Source organism: Chiloscyllium punctatum, chromosome 18 (genome assembly GCF_047496795.1).
Source record: "Chiloscyllium punctatum isolate Juve2018m chromosome 18, sChiPun1.3, whole genome shotgun sequence".
NCBI lineage: Eukaryota > Metazoa > Chordata > Chondrichthyes > Orectolobiformes > Hemiscylliidae > Chiloscyllium > Chiloscyllium punctatum.
Genome location: NC_092756.1, coordinates 90,960,132 through 90,979,894, shown reverse-complemented (window position 1 = coordinate 90,979,894; position 19,763 = coordinate 90,960,132). Strand labels below are relative to the sequence as shown.

The window sequence follows — 19,763 nt, the reverse complement described above, 5'->3', positions numbered from 1 at the left end:
TGATGCTGCCTGGTTTGTTGCGTTCTTCCAGCCTCCTGCTTACTGACCCCCACTTCTCTTTCAGGCAGCGTATTTAAGATCAGAACCCTTCACCGTACAAAACATCCCCATACTGCTTTTCCACTAACAGAAAAAACTTTCACCGCTCATTACCATCCTTCCTGCCAGTGTAAACTATTTTTCCTTCTTTTATTCTACTGTGGGGGCAGTTGACAACTTTTACAATCCTACAACATGGGTCAGCAGTCTATCAATCCTGTGCTGCCTCTGACAGAGCAATTATTCTTTGTAGCCCTGCAAACGTTTGCCTTTTTAATTATCTATCCACGTACCTTTTGAACATTATTATTGAAATCTGCCTCCACTGCCTTTGCAGTCAGCACATTCCAGGTCACAATAAAAAATCACAAGTAAATAATCTCTCGTATCATCCCCGGATTCTTTGTTCTACCAATTTTCTCAGAGCTGTCTTTTCTGCACACGATTCTCCTGCTTACGGAAACAGGTTCCTCTTTCTACACCAACAAAACCCCTTGTAATTTTAAAGGCAATACTTTAAAACAAACACATTCTCAACAATAAGTTACTTGTATTTTATAAATATGTGTGTGTGTGTGTAATACTGCTGCTGGAAATTGGATATTTTCTTAATCCAAGCATCAAGAGTCAGAACTTAGTACACTCAGGATTGGAACCAGTATGGTGTCAACCCTAACTCAGAGTTGTACTCTTGTTGCTGAGTGAGAAGTCCATCTGCAGAGACTGGGGAATCCAAATCAAGGCTGACATTTCAATGCAGTACCAAGGGAGGGCTGCACTGTCAGAGATACTGGAGAGTTCACAAAATAAGCACACAGCATTTTCCACTCAGAAGAACGAGGAAATCCTCACTGGTGTCCTTATCCCTCAAACAATATTCAAAAGCTGATGATCCGATCATTAGCTCATTGATATTCATGAGATCTTGCTGTATACACTCTGGTGTCCTTTGTCACAGAAGTGACTATATTTCAAAATTCCTGCTTACTTTGTAAAGTATTTTAGGATGGCCCATGGTCGTGAGAGCTGTCATACAAGTGCCAGACCTTCTCCTTTGTGTTGCTGAGCCTACCTTTGGTCGCTTGATGCGCAAGTACGAATGAAGTGCCTCAACATACGGCTGCTGGAGCCTCTCCACTAACTCGTGGTCTTGAACATTAGGTCGGTCTGTGAAGGCAAACATCCCAAAGTCATTTGAAAGATGATAAACGCAGGCACTGTATTACATGTGTAGAAAAGAGGGGAGTGCTGGGATTGCTCACCTGCCCATTATGAAAGAGGAGAGCTTCCCACTCTTTAAAATCTGGGCCTTATGAGAAGTGAAGTCACTTCCTCCGGCAAAAGAACACAAGAAATAGGAGCAGTAGACCATTCAGCCCATTGAGCCTGCTGCCCAATCTATATCATGACTGTTCTTGGATTCAACTTCACTTTTCCTTCTGATTCACATATCCCTTGATTTCTAGAGGCGCTAAACATCTGTCTAACCCAGCCCTTTGATGGAATATCAACAACATTTTTAAGGAATGTTAAATACATTGGAGGCAATTCAGACAAAGATTCCCAAGACTAATACCTGGAATGAGAGTGTTGTCTTATAAAGAAAGGTTGGATAAGCCAGACTGCATCCAGTGGAGTGTAGAAGAGTGAGGTGACTTGATTAAAAGATACAAGAGCCTGATGAGTTTTGACGGGGTAGGTGTGGAATGGATGTTTCCCATTTAAGGAGAATCTAGACTGCTTAAAACACATTAAACATATTAACGCCCATTAACAGCAGTGATGAAGTGAAAGGTTTTCTCTCAGAGGGTCACGGGTCTTGGGAATATCCTGCCTGAAAAGATGACAGAAGCAGATCGCTTTTTAAGGTCAGGTGGATTCTTGGTACACAAAGGGATGATCAGTGATCAGTAGTAGGTGAGAATTCAGATCTTAAGTTACAATCAGAGCAGCCATGATCTTACTGAATCGTGAAGCAAGCCCAAGTGGCTGAATGGTCTACTCTTGCTCTCAACTCGTATATTCATTTGTAACCCTCTGAGCAGAGAATCCAAAGACAAACTCAACCCTCTGAATGAAGAAATTTCTCTTCATCTCAGTCTTAAACATCATCCCTTATCTGAGATTGTATCCCTGATTCCTCAGCCAAGGTCTAACCTGTCAAGCCTCCCCAGAATCCTGTATGCTTCAATTGGTTCACCTTTTATTCTTAGAAACTCCAGAGAATATGGACTCAATTTATTCACCTCTCATCAGAGGAAAATTCTCTCATCCTTAGGAACAATCTAATGAAACTTCAGTATCACTGCCTCAAAGGCATGCGTTTCATTTCTTAGAACCAGAGACTAAATCAGGACACAATTTTCTAGGCGTGACCTCACCAAAGACCCACACAACTGTACCAATATTCTTTATCCATGTACACCAATCCTTTTCAAAGAAGGCCAACATGACATTTGCTTTCCTAATTGTATTAAAGAGACTCTGGTTATCCACAGCATTGGCAGTCATGCTGAAAATTAGTCAATGTGGGAGGTGATAAATTGCTACTTTGATGCAGTGAAAAGGTTGGGGCTGATGATCAAACTCAAGCAGATTACAGTGCATTTTAATTGCAATGTAGAGTAGTAGGAGCAGCAGTAAACTATTCACAAAGTCATACAGTCTTGAAACAGACCCTTTGGTCCAACCAGTCCATGCTGACCACAATCCCGAATTAAACTAGTCCCACCTGCCTGCACTTGACCCACATCCATCCAAATATTTCTTATTAGTGTACTTATCCAAATGTCTTTTATATGCAACGGTAGCCACATCCACCACTTCCTGTGGAAGTTCTTCCACAGACAAACCAAACCACTCTCTAGGTTAAAAAAATTGCCCCCATGTCTTTTTTTTTAATCTTTGTCTTCTCACTTTAAAAACATATCCCCTAGTCCTGAAATTCCCCACTCGAGGGAAAAGACAGCTGCCACTCACCTTATCTGTACCCCTCATCATTTTACTAACTTCTATAAAGTCACCCCTCAACCTCCTATCCTTCAGTGAAGAAAGCCCCAGCCTCTCCTTATAATTAAAGGCCTCCATTCGCCCCTCGAGTCAGCTCTGCCTCATATAATCCACAACTTCAACTCCCACTTTACCTTTATCCCTTGGTTCCCTCAATTCAGAAAAACCTTTCAATCTGCCTCGAATATACGCAATGGCTGAGTACCTAAAACCGTGTGTCATGAACACCAAAGATACAAAACTCTGGAGTGAAGACATTTCCCCTTGCCTCAGTCCCAAGTGCCAGGCCACCTAACGCGAGACTATGAGGCCTAGTCTAAAGCACCCAGTCAGTTGACACATCCTCTTAGTCTCCACATCAAGTGATTTGAAGCACTTGATGCCGACACTGACTGCCTTGAAATGGATAACGTTCCACCCCTCATAGCCATGCTAAGCACAGGATAACATCTTTCATAAAAAGATAAACAAAAATAAAATGAAGAGAAACCTGCTGAAAAGATGTTAATGGCTATGAGCAGGGCATACTCAGCATCATCCAACTGCAGCTTCCTCATGCCCTTTGAAAACTCAAAGATCGGGTTTATGAATTCGACCTGCAACCCTAAACAAGAGAGAATGAGACAGACAGAAACACATTATTGAAAGGTAACATTAGAATGTTCACTTGCTAGAACTCATAGAACCATGTCGCATAGTAACTGACAAGCTGGTGACAGATGAAGAGTTAAATACAGAGTTCTTATAGCACAGAAGGAGGCCATTTGTTCCATCCAACTGTGACAGCTCTTTGAATGAGCAATTTTCTTTGTGTTTTTCTCTTGCCTTGTCCCTGCAACCTTGCATATTCTTCTTTTTCAGATAATAGTCACATTCCCTTTTGAAAGGGGCCTTCAAAGCAAAAAAGATCACACTGGACTCCAAACATTAACTCTATTCTTCTCTTCACAGATGCTGCCAGAAGTGCCACTATCTCCAAGCCTTTCAGGACTTTTCTTTTGCCTTAGAATTACTAGCTCAGTAATATTACCACTACCACTTGGGTTGAATCAGACTGTTTAAAATTTAAAATGCCACCAAGTAGTGGGAGGGCGATGGCCTGGTGGTATTACCACTGGACTATTAATCCAGAGGTGTAGGTAATGTCCTGAAGACCTGGGTTTGAGTCCTATCAAGGCAGAGGGTGGAATTTGAATTCAATGAAAATCTAGAATTAAGAATCTAATGATGACCATGAATTGATTGTCAGAAAAACCCATCTGGTTCACTAATGTCCACTAGGGAAGGAAACTGTCATCCTTAACTGGTCTGGCCTACATGTGACTCCAGACCGAAGCAATGTGGTTGTTTCTTAACTGCCCTCTGGGCAATTAGGGATGGGCAATAAATGGTGGCCCAACCAGTGATGTCCACATGCTGCAAATGAATTAAAAAGTAGCAAGTACAGAGTTAACTTTCAGCGGATTGAAACTGGGTTCAAAGTTAGGCTAGCATGATGCGCTGCAGTTTTCATTTACGTTCTGATAGCAGACATGAATTGATGTCAGACATTCTCAATCAAGCTGCTGTAGGCGTAAACCCTCAGCATAAAACCATCCCTCACTGGCAACCTTGTTCAAGGGCTGTGGAAAATAGAACCACAATCTACAAGACTAAACAAACAGTAATACTGAAAGGTAGTTATTAGTGGTGTAATGTGTGGTAGGGATACAGCCATAATCCTCAAACCAGATAACCCCAGAATCCAAGACAAAAAGATAATGTACTCTGCTCTTCCACTGGTTCCTCACTTCTAGGAAGTGGGGAGGTGGGGAGGTGAGGGGTGGAAATCAGGTAAAAACTGAAACATAAAATGCAGAATTCTTTTCTGACAGCAACAATTCTCATTACAGCTTATCATTTCAGGAGCATGCAACACCTGCCTCTTCATTCAATTTTAAACAACTAGCTCCCCCTAGTGGCCAACTCAGTAGGAACTCCAACGAGGTTGTTAATCAGCCATTTACACCAGAGAGTCTCTGATACAATTACTGACCTAAGTCTCTTGCCTGGGATAGTGAATGGGGGAGGTTAAGTGAGTTGGGGGGTGAGAAAGGTGTGGGCAGAGGGGGACTCTAAATACGTGAAGATTGGAACGGGAATAAGACATGACAACTGCTGTGGTTGAATAGGTGGCACGGTGGCTCAGTGGTTAGCACTGCTGCCTCACAGCACCCAGGTCCCAGGTTCGATTCCAGCCTCGGGTGACTGTCTGTGTGGAGTTTGCACATTCTCCCAGTGTCTGCGTGGGTTCCCTCTGGGTTCTCCAGTTCCCACAGTCAAAAGATGTGCGGGCCAGGTCAATTGGCCATGCTAAATTGCCTGTAGTGTTAGGTACATCAGTCAGAGGGAAATGGGACTGGGTGGGTTACTCTTCAGAGGGTCAGTGTGGACTTGTTGGGCCAAAGGGCTGTTTCCACACTGTAGGGAATCTAATCTAATCTAAAAAAAACAAAGAATGCTGCTCGCTTGATGTACTGGAGGGTTTGCTGTCTGCTGGTATCTATGGAGACATGATTTCGCTTCTCTAAAACACAGAAGATAAATTGACAACGATTAAAAATTAGAAAGAAAATAAATAAAGGCAGGAACCAGGAGATGAATCAGAAATAAAGAGAGTGTGCTGGAGAAACTCAGCTGGTCTAGTGTCATCCGAGAATCTGGGTTAATGTTTTGAGGCCAGTATGACTCCATTCTGAAGAACAGTATGGGACTCAAAAACTTAACTCTGTTTCGCTCCACAGATGTTGCCAAACTTGCCAAGTTTTTCCAGCACTTTGTTTTTAGTTCATATTTCCAGCATCTATTTTGCTTTTCTTACAGGTATCAGAAACCTGGCTTCACTCACCAGCCCGTGCAAAGTCATCCTTGCTGTATGTGAAATCCTTGAGGAAAGTGATGCATTCGGTCTCATGGTTATATCGCCGTGCTGTCTCCAGCAACATAATCTGCAAAAGAAAATTCAGGAGAAACAAAAATGGAAACAAAAATTAAACCTTTGCTTCAGAATCTCACAACCTCAAAGTTGCCAAGGTTACAAATGATAGCACCTTCTTCACCCTTGCTTCACCTCAACTTTGCCGCACTGCAGTGACAACCAACACAAAGGATACTGATTCACGTTAAAACTGAACTGCAGCTCATAATCTAAAAGTTGAAGTTCTAAATTGGAGAAAGGCCAATTTTGATGGTATTAGGCAAGAACTTTCGAAAGCTGACTGGGGGCAGATGTTCGCAGGTAAAGGGACAGCTGGAAAATGGGAAGCCTTCAGAAATGAGATAACAAGAATCCAGAGAAAGTATATTCTTGTTAGGGTGAAAGGGAAGGCTGCTAGGTGTATGGAATACTGGACGACTAAAGAAATTGAGGGTTTGGTTAAGCAAAAGAAGGAAGCATATATCAGCTATAGACAGGATAGATCGAGTGAATCCTTAGAAGAGTATAAAGGAATTAAGAGGGAAATCAGGAGGGCAAAAAGGGGACATGAGATAGCTTTGGCAAAGAGAATTAAGGAGACTCCAAAGAGATTTTACAAATACATTAAGGACAAAAGGGTAACTAGGGAGAGAATAGGGCCCCTCAAAAATCAACAAGGCAGCCTTTGTGCAGAAAATGGGGGAGATACTAAATGAGTATTTTGCATCAGTATTTACTGTGGAAAAGGATATGAAAGATATAGACTGTAGGAAATAGGTGGTGACATCTTGCAAAATCCCCATATTACAGAGGAGGAAGTGCTGGATGTCTTGAAACGGGTAAAGGTGGATAAATCCCCAGGACCTGATCAGGTGTACCCTAGAACTCTGTGGGGAGCTACAGACCTGATTTCTGGGCCTCTTGCTGAGATATTTGTATCATCGGTAGTCATAGGTGAGGTGCCGGAAGACTGAAGGTTGGCTAAAATGTTGCCACTCTAAGAAGGGTGATAAGGACAAGCCAGGGAACTATAGAACAGTGAGCCTGCCGTCGGTGGCGGGCAGGTTGTTGGAGGGAATCCGGAGGGACAGGTTGTACATATATTTGGAAAGGCAAGGACTGATTAGGGATAGTCAACATGGCTTTGTGTGTGGAAAATCATGTCTCACAAACTTGATTGTGTTTTTTGAGGAAATAACAAAGAGGATTGATGAGGGCAGAACGGTAGATGTGATATATATATGGACTTCAGTAAGGCGTTCAACAAGGTTCCCCATGGGAGACTGATTAGCAAGGTTAGATCTCAAAGAATACAAGAACCACCTGCCATTTGGATACAGAACTGGCTCAAAGGTAGAAGACAGAGGGTGGTGGTGGGGGGTTGTTTTTCAGACTGGAGGCCTGTGACCAGTGGAGTGCCTCAAGAATCAGTGCTGGGTCCACTACTTTTTGTCATTTACATAAATGATTGGGATGCGAGCATAAGAGGTACAGTTAGTAAGTTTGCAGATGACACCAAAATTGGAGGTTTAGTGGACAGCAAAGAGGGTTACCTCAGATTACAACAGGACCTTGGCCAGATGGGCCAATGGGCTGAGAAGCAGCAGATGGAGTTTAATTCAGATAAATGCAAGGTGCTGCATTTTGGGAAAGCAAATCTTAGCAGGATTTATACACTTAATGGTAAGGTCCTAGGGAGTGTTGCTGAACAAAGAGACCTTGGAGTGCAGGTTCATAGCTCCTTGAAAGTGGAGTCGCAGGTAGACAGGATAGTGAAGAAGGCATTTGGTATGCTTTCCTTTATTGGTCAGAGCACTGAGTACATGCGTTGGAAGGTCGTGTTGCGGCTGTACAGGACATTGGTTAGGCCATTTTTGGAATATTGCATGCAATTCTGGTGTCCTTCCTATCGGAAGGATGTTGTGAAAGTTGAAAGGGTTTAGAAAAGATTTACAAGGATGTTCCCAGGGTTGGAGGATTTGAGCTATAGGGAGAGGCTGAACAGGCTGGGGCTGTTTTCCCTGGAGCGTCGGAGACTAAGGGGTGACCTTATAGAGGTTTACAAAATTAGGAGGGGCATGGAAAAGGTAAATAGGCAAAGTCTTTTCCCTGGAGTCAGGGAGTCCAGAACTAGAGGCCATAGGTTTAGGATGAGAGAGGAAAGATATAAAAGAGACCTATGGGGCAACGTTTTCCACACAGAGGGTGGTACATGTATGAAATGAGCTGCCAGAGAAAGTGGTGGAGGCTGGTACAATTACAATATTGGCATTTGGATGGATATATGAATAGGAAGGGTTTGGAGGGATATGGGCCGGGTGCTGGCAGGTGGGACTAGATTAGGTTGGGTTATCTGGTCAGCATGGATGGGTTGGACCGAAGGGTCTGTTTTCATGTTGTACATCTCTGTGACTCTATCTATCAGCTGACAACCATCAAGAGGCTGCATCACTATCAAAAATGCCATAGAGTCATAGTCACAGATGTACAGCACGGAAACAGACCCTTCGGTCCAAATTGTCCATGCTGACCGGTTATTCTAAATTGATCTAGTCCCATTTGCCAGCATTTGGTCAATGTCCCTCTAAACCCTTCCTATTCATGTACCCATCCAGATGCCTTTTAAATGTTGTCATTGTACCAGCCCTCACCACTTTCTATGGCAGCTCAATGTATCCATACATTATCCTCTGCATCAAAATGTTGCCCCTTAAGTCCCTTGTAAATCTTTCCCTTCTCACCGCAGAGTCATACAGCACTCAAGGACCCTTCAGTCCATGTCGATCGTAATCCCAAAGTAAACTAGTCCCACCTGCCTGCACTTGGCTCATGACCTTCCAAATATTTCTTATTCATGTGCTTATCCAAATGTCTTTTAAACATTGTGACAGTACCTGCATCACCACTGTCCCCTGGAAGTTTATGGGCAGGGCAGTCCTCCCTAATTTCTCCAGTGTCCTGGCTGATATTTATCCCTTGACAAACATGCAGAACAACAGATTATCTGGCCACTGATATTTGCAAGGTCTGGATATGTACAAATTAGCTGCCATGTTTTATACATTGTATTTGCAATCTCATCTCTAACTCTTTCTTTCACTGTCAGTCCCATGACTATGAAAGGGATGATCTAAATGAAAATCTTTCTCTGCTATAGTCATTCTCCAGCACAAGAGTGCAGTCTCAGGGCCAGGGCTAATTGCTTGATCACTAGCTGGGATGTACTATGCATCAAAGTAAGTTTCTTAAGAGAAACAGAATCTCGTTACAGCATCTAAAGTAGGTGGAGGAGAGCAAGTTCACTTTCAGGAACTAGATCAGCTTGGGGCTTGATATAGAAGTTAAAAAAAACAATGACTGCAAACAGAATAAAACTGCTCCTTCTAGCAAAAGAATGGAGACTTAGGCTGAATGGCAAGAGAACCAATGGTGACATGGGGAAAATATTTTCTACAGCAGGTGGTTAGGATCTGGACTGAATGTGTGACGCAGAAAGATTTAATCGTAGTTTTCCCAAGGGATTGTAATAAGCACCTGAAAACAAAAAGGAAATGGTTGGGGAATTCAATGGGATTGGTAGAGTTGTGTTTGCAGAGAGCCAGCAAGGTCACGATGGGCCAAACAAACTCCAGCGATTCTCTATTGCTGTGTAAAATGAGCTACGTTAACCAAAGTAAATGTGCAGCCAAATTTCATTCTGAAGGGGTTCAAACACATTATGGTTATATTTCTGGACTAGTAAGCCAGGTGAACAAATAAACAAAGTTGTTTTTTTTTAAATGTCCCATGCTAGTATGAATATTTAAATTCAGTTTTTAAAAATTTGGAAATAAAGAACAGCTAGGGTCAGCCAACATGACCATACCAAAAAAACTCAAGCAGTTCAACTGAAGAAAGCCCAGTGTTCACGAGATGTAAACTGCAAGGGTGCGCTATCAGGAAGGACTTTGATAGTGTTGATACAGAGGAAGTGTTTACACTTGCGGCGATTCAGAACTAGATATCATAAATACTAGACAGTCACTGATAAATCTAAGAGGAAATTTAGTTAGAAACTTCTTTATCCAGAGAACACAAAGAAGTGATTTAGATAAACAATGTTTATGTGATACGCGGTAACCAGTCAAACACACAAAAGGTGAAAAGAACCACATGATAAATGGATGGAAATGGAAGGAGAGGGTGGAACAGACATGTGTGCAGTATAAAGACCAGCACGGTTCAGCTGGGTTGAATGGCTTGTTCCTATTCAGTACAACGCAAATGTAAATACTCAAGACATAGCTAAGCTAGCGGGTCGGCAAGGAAGTCTTAGGAAAGTAGATGTTACCTTTTTATTCTAGATATTTTCCAGTAAGTGCATTCTGAAAGTATTTTATTAAGTATCAGTCCAGTGGCTGCAAGAAGCACAATATAAGTAGAGAATATTTTTCCCATTTATTTGAACCCTTCATCAGCTTAAAATACCTCCAGAAGTCCTCTTGGAGAACAGCTGTTACTGCCTTAGTCCATACATGTAACTGCATTCATCTTTCAATCTTTTCTAATAAATGCGCCCTACATCACCTGCAATGCGTTCACATCTTCTGGAAAATGTAGTGCCAACAGGACAGCTGGTGGATGGGACAGAACTATCTTTGAGCCAGAATCTCTGGTTCAAGTTCCACTGCACAATTGACAGACATCAAAACATAAAAATTCTTAGAACATTACAGGATAGAAATGGATAGAATATTTTCCCTGGTTAGTTAGTCTAGAACCGCGGGACATATTTAAGACTGAGTGGGCCAGTTAAGATAGGGACGAGGAGGAATTTCTTCACTCTGTGGGTGATGGAGATAGAAAAGCAGCCATTATCTTCCTTATGAATGATGGAGCTGGCTCAAGGAGCTGAATGCGTTATCTCTGTTCCTACTTGAAGTGCTGTACAGAAGGAACCTTGATGTGCAGATACATCTATTGCGTAAAGGGGAATATACAAGTAGACATGGCCGTCAAGTGAGTAAATGGGAACCTTGAATCTGTTTCTAAAGCAGGGAACATTAAAAGAATTTTAGATTTTGAGGGGAATTCGTAGATATGTGGAGAGGATGCTTTCCCTCATAGGAATCCAGAAATAGAGAAACCGGTTTCAAAATAAGGGAATTTCCCGTTTAAGATAGAGACAAAGAGAAATTTCTTCTCTGAGTGACATCAATTTTTAGAATTCTCTTCCCCAGACAGCAGTGGAGGCTGGACCATTGAATATATTCAAGACTAACTTAGACAAAATGTTTTGATTGACATAAGAGTTAAGGGTAATGGAGAGAGAGCAGGAAAACAGAAATGCAACAAACACAAAATGTCTGAATGCTGGAGCTGGCTAAATGGCCTACTCCTGATCGTAATGTTCTCATCTTTAAGGAAATACTTGTATGAGGCTATAATTGAGGTATTGTGTATAACTTTGAACACCCCATTATAGGAAGCAAGAAAAAGCATTATAGATTCCTTTTCATGAGAATCAACAGTTTATTTTTAACTGAAGCTCTTAAGGTTAAGGGTGACCTGATAAATGATCACAGGTTTATGAAGGGTTATGATCGGTTAAACAGTGACAGATTCCTTCCAAAGGTCGCTAAGGCAGCAATGAGAGCATACACACTTAGAAAAACAAGAATGTGAAAGGGAGATTAGAAAATTTCCTTTACAGTCTGTGATTGGAATTGGATTTGAAATTGCCACGGGGCATGATTGAATCAAAGCCCATTGGTTTTTCTGAACAGGTATGAGCTAAACCTTGACAGAGAGAAATAGCCTGGAGGGAGCAAGTTTCTTTGCTGCAGCATCCGGAATCTCTACATCCTTACTATTGAATCAAGACTCGTTATTGGAGTATCTCCGACTCCAACTCATTTTCTCACCAATCTCTCAAAACCGTGGTCACCTCCAAACATCACGAACTTTGTCTAACAATCTACGGTTTGGCATTACCCAATGTAAGAAACAGGAGATGGGTGAGACCAGACAGCCCATTGAGTCTGCCCCAGGATCTCATACAATCCTGGTCGATCCCCAGCTTCGACTTCAGTTTCTCACCCATTCCCCGTTTCAGCTGAATGTCAGAGAGACAAATATTTGTCTATCCAAACCTTGAATATACTTGAAAATGGACCATCCACAGCCCTCTAAAAGGTAGAAAGTTCCAAATATTCACAACTCTTTGGGAGAAGAAGTTTCTTATTTCAGTCCTACACGATGTTCCCCTTGTGCTCCTGTGTTCAACATTCCCCAGCCAGAAGGAACAGTGTATCGATCTGATCAAACACCTTCACAGTATCTTCTATGTTTCAATGAGATTCTGTTAAATCTTAGCCTACTAAATTTCAGAGAAAATGGACCTTATTTACTCAGCCTATTAGAAAACAACCTTCAACCTAGGCGCCAATCTAGTCAACTTTTGCTATATTAGCCCCAAAGCATATAACCAAAACATTAAACCAACAGAGCAGTGAGCAGGACTATTCACTGAAACACCCAGATTCTCATTTAAAAACAATGATGAGAAGCTTTCTCTCTCAAAGCTGTTTTAGCCAAGTCATTGAATCCCTTTTAAGGAAGAGGCAGATAATTTTTGACTCCTTTGTTAGTCAACAGTATATTGGAGGTAAGTTGAGAAGTGGAATAGGAGCCACAATCAGATCAGTCATGATTTTATTAAATGACAAAGCAGACCTGAGAGCTAAATAACCTACACATCCTCCTAATTCATGTGTTGGTATCAGAATTTATTTCCTGTTTTATTCACTCGTGGGACAAGTGTCATTGGCTGGCCAGCATTTATTGCCCATTTCTAATTGCCCTGGGTGAAGGGCCACTTTCTTGAACTATCAAACTTCAAGGTTAGATCTCATGGAATTCAGAGAGAACTAGCCATTTGGATACACAGCGGATTCAAAGGTAGAAGACAGAGGGTGGTGGTGGAGGGTTGTTTTTCAGACTGGAGGCCTGTGACCAGTGGAGTGCCACAAGGATCTGTGCTGGGTCCACTACTTTTTGTCATTTATATAAATTATTTGGATAGGAACATAGGAGGTTGTGTTAGTAAGTTTAGAGATGACACCAAAATTGGAGGTGTAGTGGACAGCAAAGAAGGTTACCCCAGATTACAACGAGATCTTGATCAGATGGGCCTAAGGGCTGAAGAATGGCAGGTGGAGTTTAATTTAGATAAGTGTGAGGTATTGCACTTTAGGAAAGCAAATCTTAGCAGGTCTTTACACACTTAATGTTAAGGTCCTAGGGAGTTTTGCTGAACAAAAAGACCTTGGAGTGCAGGTTCATAGCTCCTTGAAAGTAGAGTCGTAGATAAATAGGACTGTGACCAATAAAGGAAAGCATACCATTTTGGTATGCTTCCCTTTATTGGTCACAGCATTGAGCATAGGAGTTAGGAGGTCATGTTGTGGCTGTACAGGACATTAGTTAGGCCACTTTTGGAATATTACATGTAATTCTGGTCTCCTTCCTATTGGAAGGATATTGTGAAACTTGAAAGGGTTCAGAAAAGATTTACAAGGATGTTGCCAAGGTTGGTGGATTTAAGCTATAGGGAGAGGCTGTATAGGCTAGGGCTGTTTTCCCTGGAGCAATGAAGGCTAAGGGGTGACCTCAGAGGTTTATAAAACCATGAGGGGCGTAGATAGGATAGATGGACAAAGTCTTTTTCCTGGAATGGGGGAGCCCAGAACTAGAGGGCATAGGTTTAGGATGAGAGGGGAAAGATATAAAAGGGACCCAAGGGGAAACTTTTTCACACAGAGGGTGGTGCGGGTATGGAATGAGCTGTCAGAGGAAGTGGTGGAAACTAGTACAAATGCAACATTTAAAAGGCATCTGGATGGGTATATGAAAGTGAAGGGTTTCGAGGGATATGGGCCAAGTGCTGGCAAATGAGACTAGATTAGGTTCGGATATCTGGTCAGCATGGACGAGTTGAACCAAAGGGTCTGTTTCCCCACTGTACATCTCTGTTACTCTAAGTCTATCTTGTATGATCTGCCTTGACTCAAGCATCCACTCCCTCCACCACCGATGCTCAGCAGCAGCGGTGTGTACTATCGAGAAAATGCACAGGAGAAATTCACCAAAGATCCTCAGACAGCATCGTCCAAACCATATCCATCAGAAGGACAGGACAGCAGATGTATTGGAAGAACAGCATCCTTCGAATTCCTCTCCAAGTCACTCACCATCCTGACTTGGAAATATATTACCATTCCTTCACTGTCTCGGGGTCAAAATCCTGGAGATCCCTCCCTAAAAGCATTGTGGGTCAACCAACAGCAGGTGGACTGAAACAGGCAATAAATGGTGGCCCAGCCAGTGATACCCACATCGGACTGGGGCTTATAATGTCCAATTAAAATAAACACAAAACAATTGGAACAAATCCAAAATATTCCCTGCATCTTCCACCCAGCAAATCTGCAACGCCTAATTTGAATTTTGCGAATCAGAAACTTTAAGTAGAATATCAATTAAATCTGGCACTGGAAGGTTAACTGGGACAGGAGGAGATTTTGGACTGAACAAGGTCAAAAAATAGTCAAAACAATTGACAGCTGTCCATTAATTTCTCTGCTATTGTAGTGGTTTGTTACAGACAAACTGCTGTGTTGCATTAAGCAGTATACTGAAAGTCTGATCAACATCCACAAATGTGTTTAAAGCATGGGAGTGGCTCATGTCTCCTCCCAAATAAGAGAACCTGACACAAATGGCAAACACACTTTTATCGTATCTTTATTTGAATATACATGAAAACAGTGATTGTACTTGTGCATTTCCACAACTGGAATAACTATCCATTCTTGTAAAAAGATATTTAAATGGATCTTCCCCCCGATTGGCCACTAAACTTTGATGGAACATTTGCAGAAGCTGAGAGAAATACTGTAGTGAAAATGACTTTACACAATTTCTGCTGACAATCGACCCAAGCAGAGGGAGACTGAAATGAACACAAATTCATCTGTCACAAGCTGCCATTTGTTACAGCCAGCCAGCTTGGCTCAACACAAAATCAGGAATTGCTTTATCCTGCTGAAAGTAGATTCCTTTCTTTTATTAAAAATTTGCTTCAATCCCACTTCATTTTAAAACGCATTCACTGGGATTTGCTCAAAGCAGTTTTGTGTTTACCTTAAATTAAGATTGCAAGCCCCTAATGCAAGACATTGAATGTCAGAACAGCTACAAGAAGCCGAATGAACTGCTCGTTACTATTTCTTACATAAATCCTATGGATTAGCATCAATAGAAATTTCTGGTACTTTTGGATGAGTACAGTTTTATTGGGTAAGGGTTTGAAGGGATATGAAACAATGCAAAGTAAGTGAATTCAAGGTGCAGATCAGCCTAAGACTTAATGAATGGTAAAGCAGACTCAAGGGTCTGAATTGCCCTGGTCTCTTTCTGTCTTCTGTATTTTCACTCATACCTCTCAATCATGATTCCCGAATAAGCACATAGTAGTGTACAGTTCAGGTTATTCAAAATAGTATTACTCCCCTTTTAGAGTCATAGAGATGTACAGCATGGAAACAGACCCTTCGGTCCAACTTGTCCATGTCGACTAGATATCACAAACTGATCTAGTCCCAACTGCCAGCATCCAGCCCACATCCCTCCAAACCCTTCCGATTCGTATACCCATCCAAGTGCCTCTTAAATGTTGCAATTGTACCAGCCTCCACCACTTCCTCTGGCAGCTCATTCCATACACGGACCACCCTCTCCAAGAAAAAGTTGCCCCTTAGGTCCCTTTTGTATCTTTCCCCTCTCACCCTAAACCTATGCCCTCTGGGTCTGGACTCCCCAACCCCAGGGAAAAGACCTTGTCTATTTATATCCATACCCTATGTGGTTTCATAAACCTCCATAGGGTCACCCCCCAGCCTCCGACACTCCAGGGAAAACAAGCTTTAGCCTACTCAACCTCTACCATAGCTCAAATCCTCCAACTCTGGCAACATCCTTGTAAAGCTTTTCAGAACCCTTTCAAGTTTCATAACATCCTTCCAATAAAAAGGAGACCAGAATTGCTTGAATTAAACTCAATTTTCCATCTTCAGCCCAATGGCCCATCTGATCAAGATCCTGTTGTAATCTGAGGTAACCTTCTTCGCTGTCTATTACAACTCCAATTTTGGTGTCATCTGCAAACTTACTAACTATACCTCTTATGCTCACATCCAAATCTTTGAGTGGCCCTATTCTGTCCCTAAGTAACATTTTGTCCTTAATGTTTTTGTAAAAACCCTTTGGATTCTCCTTAATTCTATTTGCCAAAACTTTCTCATATCCCCTTTTTGCCCTCCTGATTTCTCTCCTAAGTACACTCCTACTGCCTTTATACTCTAAGTATTCACTCGATCTATCCTGTCTATACCTGACATATGCTTCCTTCTTTTTCTCAACCAAACCCTCAATTTCTTTAGTCATCCACCATTCCCTTTACCTACCAGCCTTACCTTTCTCCCTAACAGGAATATACTGTCTCTGGACTCTCATTTTCTCCCTGTTTGATATCACTTTGTTGGCATAATTATGTAAATAACAAGGCTTAAGTTCTCTTAAGTTGTACTGTGCATAAACTTAGTGATGAAAAGTCTAAAATTTTCATGTATTATTGGGCTGCTCTTAAGAAAGACTTGAAGTTAGCATCTCTTTAAGTACCCAATGCTGGGAGGTAGTTTTAATTTAAAAAGTACACAGGAGTGAACAGAGGTTATAGTTGAGACACATTTTGCATATTTGGGCTCCAGTGAGTCTAGCATTAGAAGTAAAAGACAGGACTACAATGCCAATGGACTAGAAGAATGGTCTTAAGGTGAGTCGGGTTGTAAGTTTGCTCGCTGAGCTGGTAGATTTGTTCTCAGACGTTTCGTCACCATACTAGATAACATTATCAGTGGGCCTCCAATGAAGCGTCGGTGTTCTGTCCCGCTTGCTATTTAGGAGTCTTGGTCTGTTTGTGTGGGTGATATCACTTCCGGTTCTTTTTCTGAGAGGTTGTTAAATGAGGTCCAAATCGATATGTTTGTTAATGCAGTCCTGTTTTGAATGCCAGGCCTCTAGGAATTCCCATGCGTGTCTTTGTTTAGCCTGTCCCAGGATGGATGGATTGTCCCAGTCAAACTGGCTTCCCTCTTCGTCTGTGTGGGTGGATATTAGCGATAGTTGGTCATGTCTTTTGGTGGCGAGTTAGTCCTCGTACCCTGGTGGCTAGTTTCCTGCCCATCTGTCTGGTGTAATATCTGTTGCAATCCTTGTAGGGTAATTTGTATAGGACGTTCATTCTACTGGCTGTTGTTATGGGGTCCTTTAAATTCATCAGGAGCTGTTTCAGTGTGGTGCTAGGTTTGTGGGTTACCATGATGCTTAGAGGCCGAGTAGTCTGGTAGTCATCTCAGAGATGTCTTTAATGTATGTCAGGGTGGCTAGTCTCTGGGCATATTGTGTCTTATTGTTTAGGTCTGTTGTGTAGAAATCAGCTTATCAGGTACATTGTTCCTGAATACATTGTACAGGTGTTTCTCTCAGCCTCTCTTAGCTGCTGTTGTGTGTTGTGGCTCCCTTAAATAATATCCTGATGCAACTCTGCTTATGGGTGTTGGGATGATTGCTCTTGTAGTTGACTATCTGGTCAGTGTGTGTGGCCTTCCTGTAAACACTGGTCTGTAGCTCTCCATTGGCTTTTCGTTCTACCATGACATCTAGGAAGTGGGGTCTGTTGTTGTTCTCTTTGGTGAATTTTATACTGGTAGGGATGTTGTTTATGTATTTGTGTGTTTCTTCTAATTTGTTGCATTTCGTGATGACAAAGGTGTCAGCCACACTGGGCTTGATTGTGGTAAGGGCTGTTTGTCCTGATATTGGTGATCCTGTGGGCGTCCCATTGATTGTTGGTTGGTCTTGTTGACGGTGAAGTGGGTTGTGAGGCACAGGTCTATTAGTTTGAGGATGCTGTCCTTGCTGATGGAGTTGGTGCTGTCAGGTGTTTATAAAGGTGAGTCTCCAAGTAAAAAAAGTTAATTTTTAGATTGTTGTGGGGAAGTCAGGAGCATGTTTCCCAAGGGTCAAGGGTTCCAAATATTGAAAGTGAGAATTGACACACGTGCATATTCTCAGGTTCAATATTGCAAAAGCTGCTTGGGATGAAAGGTGTGATTTTTCTTTTGTATAAAAACATTTTTTTTATTCTAAACTAGTGGCATGTGAGTCTGGTCTATTTGTATGACATGTGTTAGTAATTAACTAAGTAATTCCTTTTGCAACAGACTTCCTCAATGGTCAATGGAAGTGTCGTTATATTGTCGGTTTTTACAGCAGGAGAAGTGACATTACCCATTGGCTCAGCAGAACCTAGGATAAGGTTTTTTAAAAAGTCAGTTACAAGCTTCTGAATTCACTTTGGAGGAGACCTGACTGAAGTTAGATGAAATAACAGTTTCTCCTAGAAAACAAAGTTCATTGAGAGCAGTTGAGGAAATAAGTTCTTAGTACAAGTCCAGAAGTACAAGGATTTATAGAAAGATGGACTATCATACATTAACCTCGTATATCACACCATGCCTCAACTCATGGAATGTTAAGCATTCATCCTTGCTGTCCAATAAACCTTGTTAGTTTCAATTCTTAACTAGTTTAACATTTTTGCCAAAAAGATTATTCCTTGACTGGAATTTTCTTACTCTGGAGTTCAGCATAGAGCCCACATTCCAAAATGCCTTTAAATGCAAAATGAAAGTGATAAAGTTCCATGGATGCCTGCCTTGGGTGCCTCAATATTCACTTGAGTCAGTCCTGGATCTCTAACACCCACCAAGTCAAACCCCAGTGCCTTCGTTAGAGGAAGGTTGAAAATAATTAGCTAAGAAGGCTAATTTGTCCTTAATAAACCAACAGCGTCTTGCATTTTTTGTAGCATCTTTCATATAATAAAACACCCCAATGCACTTAAAAAGAAATGCCAAGTTAAAGACTCTTTTAAATCTAACACCAAGTCACCTAAGAAGATATTAAAGCTAGGTCAAAGAGGGAGCATTTTGTGGGAGAAGGGAACAGGGGAGTTGCAGAGAGGTTTATGGAGACAATTCTGGAGCTTGGCAGGTGAAGGTATGCCCATCAACCATGGAACATCAGGGACATTCAAGAGGCTGGAATTGGAGGAGCGCAGTGACCTTGGAGGGTTGAGGAGTTGGGAGACAATTCAGGAAATAAAACTCTGATTGTGTGACTGACCAATAAGCCAATTACATTATAACATTAGTAGCAGGCTACTCAGATGGGTTTTAACCTGGCCTGTACCTTTGAGGTCACTGCACAGTTAGTTACATGCATGGTCAAAATAGGAGCTGAGATCGGAGATTTATTGGATTTTTTTAGGTTGAAGCTGTCAATGAATCTCTGTCTCCAGCTTGATTGATTGAAAGACCAGATTATTAATGACAGAATAGTGAACACAGAGTGACTTGTCTTCTCTTTTTATTTTGAGATTCATAGGACACTTGCAGTTTACCCAATAAGCAACTTGTAAAAGAAGCAAAATACTATAGAATGGAAATCGGTAATAAGGACAAAACAATGCTGGAAAAATTCTGCAGATAGGGCAGCATCTGCAGAGAGAATCAGAAGTTCAGGTTGATGGCCTTTCATCAGAACTCAAGATGGATAGAGCTTATTTAAGCCAGTGGAAGTGAGGACAAGGCGGGAA

At 41.8% G+C, this 19,763-nt stretch overlaps 1 protein-coding gene across 1 annotated transcript in view; it reads right to left on the bottom strand.

Moving 5' to 3' along the window:
* Positions 1-19,763, bottom strand: part of LOC140489321 (oxysterols receptor LXR-beta-like) — a 43,306-nt gene that overhangs the window by 3,733 nt on the left and 19,810 nt on the right. Inside the window, exons 8-10 of the mRNA XM_072588739.1 lie at positions 5,936-6,035; positions 3,539-3,652; positions 1,112-1,206 (exon numbers count right to left, since the gene is read on the bottom strand). Of these exons, the coding sequence (XP_072444840.1) occupies positions 1,112-1,206; positions 3,539-3,652; positions 5,936-6,035 (309 nt within the window). The remainder of the gene's footprint in view (positions 1-1,111; positions 1,207-3,538; positions 3,653-5,935; positions 6,036-19,763) is intronic.